This window comes from Ambystoma mexicanum, chromosome 11, assembly GCF_040938575.1.
Source record: "Ambystoma mexicanum isolate Mex_15411 chromosome 11, UKY_AmexF1_1, whole genome shotgun sequence".
Classification (NCBI taxonomy): Eukaryota; Metazoa; Chordata; class Amphibia; order Caudata; family Ambystomatidae; genus Ambystoma; species Ambystoma mexicanum.
Genome location: NC_090934.1, coordinates 153,909,902 through 153,922,146, shown reverse-complemented (window position 1 = coordinate 153,922,146; position 12,245 = coordinate 153,909,902). Strand labels below are relative to the sequence as shown.

The following is a 12,245-nucleotide window of genomic DNA, read 5'->3' as shown; positions in this document are numbered from 1 at the left end:
CAACAGTTCTTGGGGTTAGTCAGGAGGCATTGACAATGTCCAGCCATCACTCACAGCTATTCTGTAGTGTGTGTAGATTTGCAGAAGCCCAGGTTCGTCGGGTAACCGGCTCCTGCCTGGGGACTGATCCATGGTTTGCTGCGGGGTTGAAAGGAGGAGGAGGCCCTCCCAGTCCTCATATGCCTCAGCAGGCTGACAGGGGCCTTAGTTGTGGGCATTGAGTGGGGGGCCGGCATTCCCCTGCTGGCTCGTGATATTGGTCAAGATAGGGAACAGGCGGCTCAACATCAAGGCTGACAAGGGAATGCAGGCACTCCGGTGCAAGCCATCCATTGCGGCCATATGGGAAAGGTCGGCCTGGTCCAGGAAAGTAGAACCCAGCTGGGCTCTGCAGTGACAAAAGCCCACAAGTTTACTCCTTTTGTCACTATTTGCTGACAATACTGGCGCAGCTTGCTAGTGCGCCTTCTTCAGACCCCCAGCTGTGTCACTGGTGTTGGGGAGAATTTTAATTTCAGTGCTGAATTCATCCCCCGTTAGAGACCCACAGCTCTTTTGCTGGGCTTTGGGACTTAAAAACTCCTGCGCGAGTGGGACCTTTTTCTTACACTCGTGTGTTTCTACCGGATTTGGATTTTGTGTGTTCACGAGTCTGAAACTCCTAGGCATCTGCTTTTTTTTTTTTTTTTTTTTTTTTTTTATGGTGATACACAGCACCTTTAGTGCAGTGTCACTAAGAAATCCTTTGGGTTTCTCTTAAGGCTTAAATACATTTTCTCGGGCGAACTACAGTTCCCAAAAATAGTAAAGTGAAATTGACTTTACTTCCCTTATCTTTGTTAGTCCAGCACACCATTTTATGTGGAGTGCTTGTGGGTTAACTAGTAGCACCTTATCCTACTTTCTCCTATAACCTTTTTTGTTACCCTCACTACTTTAAATGGCCTACCATTGTGCTTTTCTACCGCAGGCTGAACCCTCTGCTGCAGTGCAGTACCGCACCCATGGGTGACCATTTTGTCAAAATGGCCCCAGTTTTTTTTTTTCGCGTCATTTTCTGTTTGTGAGGTCTTTTTTTGGCTTTTAATCTGTACGTTGAGACCTGTTTGAGCCCTTTGTTTGTTCTGCCCTGAAGCCCACCCTTGGCTTTCGTGTTTGATCTCCCGCTGGTCATCCCTCCCTGGTCTGGTGAGTTCAGGCAAGGATAGAACACAGCCCTGTGTATTAACTTAGTTGCTGGGCGCAGCAGCATTAATTGGCCTCTACGAATGGTAGCTGCTCCGACTCCCAACCTCCGCCGCTTTGCTGATCTATTTTAGTATTGCAGTAATGCCAGGGGGGGGGGGGGGCACGCTTCCGAGGCACTCCTCTGCTCGCCTGCCTGGCTGGTGTCGCAGCTTTGTTGAGCAGCAGTGCAGCCCTCCCTTCTCACTGCCTGTGTGCTCAGAGCTTTGCCCACTAAACTTTCGGAGGATCAATTCCTGCGCACGTCAAGGCACCCCCTGCACACTCTCTGCTCTTGTCAGCCCAAAGGCTCCTCTGTCAGCCAGGGTCCACTTTCTTAACAGCCACCTCTGCCGATCCGCACAGTGGTGGCCTTCCTAGAGCCCAAGATTGCGGCAGCTCAGTGTAAACACCCTTCGTACGATGAAATTGCTTCTCTGAGCCGGCTACCTTTTTTAGCTTTGACTGCGGATGTTTGTGCCAAGCAGCTCACCAGCCAAGCAGCCATCTTGCTTGCACGATCAACCTCTCTAAATTGCTGCGACTATTACGATTTACATTTCTTGCTCCGAAATCACTACTCTCAATCTTGTTGCTGTTCCGATGTTTGTTTGTTTCTTGTTTCAGCTGATCACACTGCCTGCTCTGTAAATCTTTAGATACATTTTCTTAGAAAAACCAAGGCGCTCTGGAAACTGAGACCTTCCCTTGTCAAGAGTTGAATGAAAGGCAGTTTAGAATCTTTTACATGGTGTTTCACCAGCCAATTAAACGCCCACTCCATCTTGAACTGGGACTACCCCTGAAGACTCATTTAAAAATCGAGGAAAATAGACCTTGCCAAGTTCCCCAGAGTCGTCAACGGCCTCTGTCACCCGCACCCATCTTGCCCCTCGTACATGCCTTGTGCACTGTTGGGTGAGGAGTTTTCTTAAGTCCTAGAACTTTAGTAAGCTATTCCAGTGGTTTGTATAGCTCCCAACTCTTCGTATCAGTCTGTACTAACTCAGGACCGTGGCAGAGCAGTCAGGCTTCTCTTAAGAGGAAGATATGCGCTGTAGGCAAGTACACTGAACCTTAGTTAGACCTGCACAGCAAAAAAACTCTTACACTCACAATTTATATAAAATCATATTTATTAAATATACACCAGAATCACTTTAAATACTTTAGACTTTTACACTAGAACACTTTGAAATACTTGCATACACTTCAAAGGACACTTTCACTTTTGTGTTTGTCTGCAGTTAGATTTGTAGCAACGTTAGAAAGGGAAAAGACAATGTTATCGTATTATGGGTTATTACGTGCACCTGCGGTTTCTAACCATTCATACAGTAATACTCTGCAAACACATATAGTAAAGTCACTTTAAGGCAGGAAAATAGTGTAACATTAGCTTGGTTCAAGGTTCTAAAGGTTTCTTTAGTCCAAAAACGCAACCCAATCTAGAGGCAAGTCGGAGAGAGCTCAAAGTATTGACAAACCGCAGAATACGAAGAGTTCCAGAGGATTTCTTCTGGTCTCTAGTGTTATAGAAGCAGCAAGTTAACTAACCAGGGAGAGCTGGGAAAAGATTCGAGGGGACACTAGTAGCGGGTTGAGTCAGAGGGGGTGAACCTGGACACCTTGGTTTCCTCCAACGCTCTGGAGCGACTTCTTGGAATCGGGAAAGCAATACCTGTTTCCCCCCACAGTACCTTAGGTTTGAAGAAAATGTTTCTGCTGGTTGCTCTGCGATGTTGCAGCTCTGGGTTCCTTGGTTTGATGACTGGAGGCAGGACAATGGACTAGATCTCTCAGCAGCAGTCTCTAGGGAGGACCTGATGCACGACTTTCAACTACTTCTTGGTTCACTCTGCAGTTGTGGCGCCTTTTCTGCAGCACCAACAAAGTACACGGATCACCCAGTTAATCCTCTTTGCCTCCTGCAGTCCCACACTCTGAGGGTCTCTGGGCAAGTTGGATCAGATCTCTGGAGTGTCCTTACAGGTTCAGCAAAGATTTGGACGGATTCGGCCTTTCCACGATGATGCACTCGAAATGGGCATCAGGTCTCCTGGTATTGGGGTTCCGCAACTCTATAAGCACCACGGACCTCTGGAGATGGCTCAATTCAAAGTTCGTTTTGGGACTGGTTGTTCCCACCAGCCAAAGGGAAGGAGTCCTCTTTGGGACTCTACTGTTACACAGAAAACGGGGCCAGGACAGCAGTGGCCGTTTCAGTGTTGCAAAGGGTCTGCAGTCTCTGGATGTAGTCTTATTCGGTTACTTCAGCTTCCAGTAGTCGACTTGCTTTTCACTCTAGAAGCCTCACCTTTTATTCAGTTCAGCACACACTCCTCTGCAATTTGTCAGCATTTTACAGAAATGGGCGTTTGGCCCTGTAGGTGTGTTTTGCCAGAGTGTCTGGGCAGGCAGGAGGGATGGGGGCGTCTGGTGGAAGACCCCCACCCCCCCATCCCTTCTGCCTGCCCAGACACTGGCAAAACACACCCACAGTGCTATGGACATAACCTGAGGTATACAGAATGACACAATAGTTGGTAGAATATGTCCACTGCCACCAGCCATAGCTAGGAGATTGTACTCATGTGACTTTTTAGTCACATAGACTAAGAAGGGGGACACTAGGCATCCCTTTGGCAGTCCACTGAAGGTGGTGTGTACCAATCTCTCAGATTGGAGAGTTTTGGGAGAAATGAAGTGTTTCTGTAGTTACTCAATGATATAGAAAAAGAATCTTAAGGGTCCCCAGCAACACTGCCCATAAGGAGCTGGGTGCTGCATTAGTAAAACAGATGCCTTTAAGAGCTATGGAGCAGACGGACTCCATAGTACAGGTAGAATACAAAGAATGGAGTTCCAAAAGACAGAGCCCACAAGAATGAAGGGGTGGAAAAAGGCTCCACTCATTCAGGATTGAAAGAAAAAGGTCCAGAAGTCCAGCAAAGAGTGCTGGGAGTGGGGGGGGGGGGGGGAATCTCACTAGGAGAGGGATGAAGCATACAACGGACCCATTTCCTGCCCTGTAAACTGAGGGGAAACCTGACACCTTAGAACATGTTTGTAGGGCTAGCAAAACTGACCCCCTCAAGATATGTGCCTGCAACTTCAGTCGGCCCGCAGCCAGCATAGAAAATGCTGAGTGATCACAGGAGATGTAGCTTAAAACATCTTCAGCAGGTCTGGTTGGCTACCTCAAATACATGCTCTCATAAAGTAGTCTGGTTTTACCACAGGGACTGTGGATATAGATGCGTGGGTTAAGGAGAAGGCAGTACTTCCACCCCAAGTTCTGGGACACATGGGGTAAAAACTGTTTTTTATTTTTCTCTTTTGGTTCCGGCAGTCTTGGCCCACAGAGGGTGAGGCAAATTTTAAGGTAGAATTTCTTGGAAGATCTTTAAAACGGCTTTAGAGCAGAGAAAAAACGTCACTTGTCTACCAGGCTTTCTAAAATGTTCTATATTTTCTCTGACATGGCGTGGGAAGTGTTTTGCATGATTACTTTGCTTTAAATTGGAGATTTGTTATTTTTGTTTCTCCTTCAGCTTTTATTTGACTAGCATTTACGACCACTCCATATTTGAAGCTTTCAGTAAAGTCGTGCAGAAGCTCATTCCACAATTGCCTACATTGGAAAACCTGCTGAATATTTTTATTTCGGTGAGTGAATCAACTGTTTTTCTTTCTTGACCTATAATGTAGATGAGGGTTGATGTGATGCTTATAATGGTGGTTAGATGTACTGCAGCGGTCTCCTGTTGGCTGATGCTTTTGATAGTCCATTTGTGAACATTATAAAGAACTCTCTGGGTTTACATCACTGATGGTGCACACTGATGAATTGGGCTCCTGCTGTTCAAGTAATTGATTGGTGTGGATTCCTGCACCTGTTATGTTAACCTGTTTTTCTTTTCTAGAGCTAGAAGTGCACAAAACACATTATTTTAGCCTGATGTTTGAAGTAAACCCTAATATTGCTTGAAAGGACATTTATTTTCACTCAAGTGGTTTTCATCTTTCCTGCAGGGTAAGGATAAACAATTACATCAGCACTAGCTGTAGACCTTCCAATGTTTTATGTTTGTTAGGACCGATTTTTCTATACTCTGGCCTGGTGGACAGATATATAGAAGACCAACCTATATTGTGAAGGGGACAACTCTGGGGAGCTGTAGCCAAACGACCAGTTCAAGGTAGCAAGACTGGCCTAGGCAAAGTCTCAAGAGGTGGTGTGCTTGTAAGCGGTCCGCAATGAGCAAACCGGGTGAAGCAGTTAAGGAACACACTTCGTCAAACAGGTACACAAATACTTCTTTACTCAACAGTTAGACCTGACTACTAACAGGTAATATTATCACACAACACTGAAATTAGATGCATATATACAATTACTGGTGTAGAGCACAATACATATCAAAAACCTGAAAAGAAAGGTACAGGTAGGTATTGGCACTACAAGTCCACAGAGAATGGACCCTAACTTCAGAAGTCCAAAATGAAGTTGTCCAAGGCCTTGCGCCCAAAAGTTCAGCAAAGTTCCACACGGTCTGTGAAGCTGGCAAAAGCGAAGGTATGGTCTGTGGGGTCCAGTGAACAGTTCCAATGGTTAGGGGACGAGTTAAACTAGCTAACAAACGTGTTCAGCTTTGTCCTTGTGTGAAAAAGCAGTGGCAAAGCCAATGTGTTAGAAAGGCTTTATAGAAGGTTAGCAATGCCAATGACCGATCTGCCCCACACACCCCCCCAGCAGTGGCCCAATCGTGACCACTGGTGGCAAAACTCCATTCATTCCACCCAGACACACTGGCACCAGTATGTGGATTGGGACCAGACAGTCCCAGGCCTCTTCCTGGCAGCAAACACACATAGCACTCCAGTAGCCTGCCAAAAGCCTCTGCTTTCTTGGGCACTGGAAGTCCAAATAAGGATTTTCCTGGCCTGACGGGCCATGAAGCAGGCTAACAGATAAGATGGCCAAAGGACAAGTGAAAAATCTTGTGGCGTAGCCACAGTTTGTATCCAAATGCAGTAAGGCTAAAACAAATAATCGCAACTACTGCCACCCGCTTGTCCATTTCGCAAACCTATAGTAACCAACAATCCTTGAGTGTTAGTCTAGGGTGAAACAAAGTGTACCCCATAGATGCATTATACAATGATCAAAAGTTGCCACACGTGATTAGTTACTAAAAATAGTAAAGTAACACGCCTAAGGGAAACAATGTTTGAAAACCTGAAGCACACGTCTGTTTCCCCATAACAGATGAGCAAAAGCTAGGGTTCGCTGCACTGTACAAAGAACAGGTCAGATACAAAAAATAAAAGCAAAAAGTTAGGTTGTCCATAGAAATGGAAAGAGAGGTGCAGTAAAGGGGAATCTTTCCAACAATTTTATTTGTGTAAATGTTGTTTGTGTGAAGTGAAATAAATTGACAGGTTTGTATCCAGCGCTGAAACCGTTCAGTGTGGAAGAATGGAAATTTTAGAGAAATTTGAATATGGAAAGAACATTTCAGTACTATTGGAGAAACCTACTGCGATTGTCATATACATAAAGTGCTTCCCTTAATTGGTACCTTTGCGTGAAACAGAAATCTGAATTTCCTCCATTGAGCTTTGGAAGTTATTCATGTCCCTGGTAGCCGGGAATGTTTTTGAGTGAAGGTCTGTTTAAGAAAAACATTTAGATGAAGGATGCTTGTCTTTGGAGCGCTACTGGTTTGCCATAATGCAAAGAGGATGTTGAAAGCTCTTAAAGTGCGTTTGTCACCCCCCCCCCCAGAAGCTCAATGTTACCTGAGCCCTGGTTCTCTCTAGGATTGATTAATGCAATAGCCTCCTCCTGAATCTACCTTATTCCACTCTGCGACCCCTCCAGCTAATCCAGAATAGAGCAGCGAGACTTCTCCCTCTAGACCTCTGAGCTACAACTCCTTGTGCGTAAAGCGCTTCGTTAAATAAGTGGGCAGGAAGTCATTCACCTTCCTCAGCTGGCTCCTTTCTTTGTAATAGCCTGCGCCTCCTTCGTCTTGAGCAGGACTTTCTTAAATTCCGGGAGATCCTCAAGACCTTCCTCTTTGACTCCTCTTTCCCCCCCCCTCTCTCCTCTGCTAATCTCAAAGTTGCTTGTTTGGTGTCCAGGGCCGGATGCATCCTCTAGGCTCTAACCTCCCACCCCAAATCGCCCCAGCTTCTGTCTATCCTCAGCACTTGTCTCGGCTCACCCCACACAACTGGATGATCGCACTTAACCTTACATTGCACGTCACTTGTTCACCCATGAGCATCCCAGCACCTATCCCAGTCTCTCTCCCTTCTGCACTTGCACGGTCTGAATACTCACAAGGCATCGTCCTCCCTCTGCCTCACTGTATTTAAGTTTTTTTTTTTTTATGCATTTTAATTTGTTTGTCATCCCTTGTCCCGTTGCCCTGTGAAACAGTATTTACTTCCTGTATACGCGCCTAACAGGTGAATTATAAATAAATAAAAGTAGTCACCAGAGACACTGACCATTACCTCTATGGACACAACAAGCCCATGGCACACAACAAAGCACACTGAGAAGCAGACATGCACAGACGCCAGTTCTCCTGGTTCTGCAAACATCAACAGAAGAGCACAACCTTTATCCTATCCTTACTAACCAACCCCACCTGAGCGTCTGGAGACCATGCAAATGGCAGCGGTGCGTATTATAAATCAGCAGAACATTGTTCCTGTTCCTCCATAGATGTCTATGGGAAGCATATGGAGCCGGAACAGGATGCGCCGAAGCATTACTTCATAATGAAATGATATATGCTGGGCGCTGGCACTGTTTCTTTGCATTATTTTGTCCCCAAAAACATTTCTGGAGCTTGTGGATATGCTTAGATCACATGCTCTGCGTAGTCCGACATCTAGTGGTGGTCGCGGAGTATTACAAGATTTGTTTTTTAAAACTCTAAAATGGATGTCTGCCGGGCGTGTTCGTAATACTATCCCTAGTGTGACGTGTACTGTACCCATGGTCCTTCACGTGCTAAGGTTCCTCAGATTGTTTTTTTCTGTCATCGAAGTCGGTCACAAATGCAGAATTCGCTTCCAGGCTGATGCCTTTTGATTAACTAAAGTTGTACTTGTAGACTTGCTTTCCTTTCGTTGCCTCGCCGCACGACTGTTCAATCACTCGACGGCTACAGATGACTCACATCATTGATCACTCCTCGATCAACGACCAGACATGGCCTTTACGGGCCTCATCGGGGTTCGGCCCATTACAGTAGGGAGAGAGGATGGAGAGGGGGAAGTTTTATAAACTTGCCTATTTTAGAGACTTTTTATTCCAAAATCCCCTTTTCTTCTATTTTCACCCATGTGCCCTGTTAAAATATAATTGACAAAACCTCATTTAAATGTTGCTGCTCCTGCCACCGTGACTTCCTGTGAAAGGATATGCACCGAGTGTGCAATCACTGTCTCCCGAGGATCACGCCGAAAAGCATTTCCGGGCTAAAACCCTGAAGGGTCGGTAGACGAAATGCTGGCCCGCTCACGCCATGCTAGTCAAGGCCTACATTGACTTGACGGAAGCTTCCAGCGAGGGCAGTGTCGGGGTCCTGAGTGATGCAAAGGGCGAACGGGGTCCGTCGGAACCCCAAGTGCGGGCCGCCCAATACTAAGAAGCAGGGCAGCAGTCCTTTGATGGAGAAGCCCGGCGGTCAAGGCACACACAAATGCAAACACACTAGGGGCATACCCCACGGCTGACTCTCGGCTACACCAGCGAGCGTCGAGGCCCATGCATTGACCAGGGGAAGAAGCCTCAGGTTCTTCCTCACTGTCCTCTGGGTCATCGCACACGCTTTCGCCTCCTGGCAGTTCCCAAAAAGCAAAGGGTGGTTCGGACACCGCATATAAAAAGGCCCTTCTTTCGCATGCCGAGGAACAGGCAGCGAGGCATTTCAGCATCTCCAAGAAAACACAGAAAATACAAGCAATAATTAACACGTCGGTGCTTCACTGCTTAAAGCATGGTCGCTGAAAATATGCAAGGTTTCAACGCCCTTGACCCCAAGAGACAGCCAGGCAGAGTTTTCTAACCCCATAGACCTCTCTGGGGCTATGCACCATAAAGATTCCATTCCCTCCCAGCCCACCCCTGTTAAGGATGTCACTCCCTCCGAGGCCCCTGTCATTTCAGCCTTCCGCCCTCATGCCATTTTACGCCAGAACAATCTAATAACATTTTAGGGACAATGTCCTGTTTTGTGGACTTCATGAACAGAGACCCTGACCAATTGACGGGTCTTAGACGCCTCACAGCTAGGGGCCCTCAGCAAAGCCCCCCCCACCAAGTAGTCTCTCCTTGAGCCACAGCCAAGCACCTCTGCTCTAGGCAATCCAACCTCAGCATTTCAAGACACCTCTCAATACCAAGACCCCTCTCGGGACTCGTATTGTGACAGCCAAGCAGACCCAGTGTGTCACGGGGACCTCCATGGCCAAGACCAGTTTTACGATGACGACATTTACATAATTCAGTTGCTGGAACATCCGGCCCAGCCTCTAGCAGATTCACTGGTTGACAATCCACTTCAGTCAAAGGGACTGCTACTAAAGGCAGTGCAACATTTCAATATCGACATTCTGGGGAAACCCAGGTCAACGAGGATTTTGTGGAAGATATCCTGGAGGCAAGAGGTCCGCCACCCAGTTTATATCTCTCCTGCAGAGACTTATCCAGCCATCCCTACTAACAGCTACTCTTGCGAGGGCAGTAAACCCGAGAATAGAGCAGCCATTCAGACCCATGCCCACTGACCCCCTGTATTTTAGGGATCCGTTCAAAGGTCACGACCACCAGAAAAAGGGCAGGCACTCCGTGGCATTGACAGAAACCCGCCAGACAAGGCAAGCAAGAAGATGTATACGTTTGGGAGAAAGGTCACCACCTCTGCAACATACCAGGCAAGAATTGTTAACAGTACTACACTGTTGGCTAGTTACGGCTGCCACAAATGTGATGAGCGGGAACGCCAAATAGAAACCGTCCCAGAACCACTAGGCTCAACTGCTTAAAACTATTTCAGAGGGTAAGCAAATCTCGAACTGCATCCTGAAGAACTCTTGATGCGGTGGATAACGCAGGACACATCATAGCGGAGGGAACACTCATTAAACAATATGCCTGGGTTGGGGAGACTAGTAAAAAAAGGTATTTATTCAACGTACTTCCTTGTGCCAAAGAAAGACCTTTCCATGCACCCAGTACTAGATCTGCGCCCTGCGAAAAAATGTCAAACCACAAACAGTGGACTACATGGCAACGTTGGACATGAAAGATGCATAGCATACTTTCAAATTTCAATGCAGTTTCATATTTCAGTGCACCATGCTCACAAAGTTCCTGCATTTCAGGAAGGGGAGTACACTACCAGTTCAAAGAACTCCCATTCGGCATCACCTCAGCACCAAGAGTATTCAAAAAAGGTGCTTGCAGTAGTGGCAGCACACCTGCGCAGAAGGTCACCCTCAGTATATACCCTTATCTGAACGACTGGCCGGGGGATCTCGTCAAATTTGCAAATAAAATACGCAAAAAACAAAAGAACCATCTGTTAAATCTGGGTTTCTCCATCAAGAAGAAATCAATTCAAGTCCACAACCAAATAAAACAATGTCTAGGGGCTTTCCTAAACACAAGAGGAGCTGGCTTTCCCCTCAAAGGAGAGAGTAAAAAACTTGCAGTTGCAAGTACTTCCCTACAAGGTCGGTCGCCAGATAACTGTACGCAAAGCAATGCTCTTGCTAGGTCTGATGGCCTCTTACATTCATTTGGTTCCTCTCACGCGCCTGTGTTCAATGAAGGAATGGTTAGCGAAACAGCATTCTCAGGCAAGCGGGCAGTGGGATGATCTAGTGGTTGTTTCGCTAACCCTGGTCCCGGCTCTTCGCTGGTGGTCCAAGGACAACCTGTTAAAAGATGACCTTTTTGGGCTCCATCAGCACAAGCGATCATAACTACAGATGCTTCACTCGCTGGATGGGGGAGGGGCCCACTTACTCCACCACACAACCCACGGACAGTGGCCACACGCTACTGCCCAAAGACCTACCAACTTCCTGGAACTCTTGGCAGTCCTCAAGGCTCTTCGGGCCTTTCAGCAACATCTTAATGGTCAAACGGTGCAGGTCCTCGCAGACAGCACCACGGCCATGTTGGCACACTCCAAGTCTGTCCAAGCTATCCCAAAAAGTGTTAGTGGGCACGCAAGCGGAACATGTTCATAACATCTCAACATGTTCCAGGGGAACTCGATTCTCTGGCAGATACTTGAAACAGACATCCTCTACCAGAAGAACACTAGTGGCAACTCGACAGATCCTAGACAGAATATTCTCACTATGGGGTCACCCGCCACTAGACTGTTCGCCACAAAGCTAAACGCACAATGCCCAGACTTCGTCAAGGTTTCCTCAGCCAGGGTCCAAGGAGAACTCCCTGCCTGTGGATGAACTGGTCAGGGAAACTTGCTTCTGGGTTCCCCCTACACCAATACTGATCAGGATAGTGCACAAGATGCACCAGGAACAAGTAACCCTGATCCTGGTTGCTCCTATGTGGGCGAGACGGCCTTGGTTTCCACATCTGCTCAAACTGGCGATGTGCGACCCAAGCAAGCTCCTGTGCCCACACATGTTGACACAACATAAGGGGGCATCCCTCCACCCACGCCCGCAATCAATGAACTTGACAGCTTGGCTCCAGAAGTCATAGAATTTGGCCACTTGAACCTTCTACAAAGGTGTATGGATATCCTTAAAGAGGCATGAAAACCCAACACCAGGCACTACTATTTTAATAAGTGGAAAAGATTTGTGATACGATGCACATTACAATTACTAAGCCCATTAGAATGTTCTCCAGCTAACATTCTACACTACATGCTTTACTTACTAGACTCAGCCTAGTATTTAATTCCTTAAAGGTGCATCTGGCGGCCCTATCGACTTATAACACTTCACAG

The 12,245-nt window shown here is 46.9% G+C and overlaps 1 protein-coding gene across 2 annotated transcripts in view; it reads left to right on the top strand.

Annotated features, from left to right (window-relative positions):
* RRAGC (Ras related GTP binding C) overlaps positions 1–12,245 on the top strand; it is a 231,910-nt gene that overhangs the window by 92,244 nt on the left and 127,421 nt on the right. For both annotated transcript variants that reach the window (XM_069622673.1, XM_069622672.1), the window contains exon 4: positions 4,779–4,893. In XM_069622673.1, the coding sequence (XP_069478774.1) occupies positions 4,779–4,893 (115 nt within the window). The remainder of the gene's footprint in view (positions 1–4,778; positions 4,894–12,245) is intronic.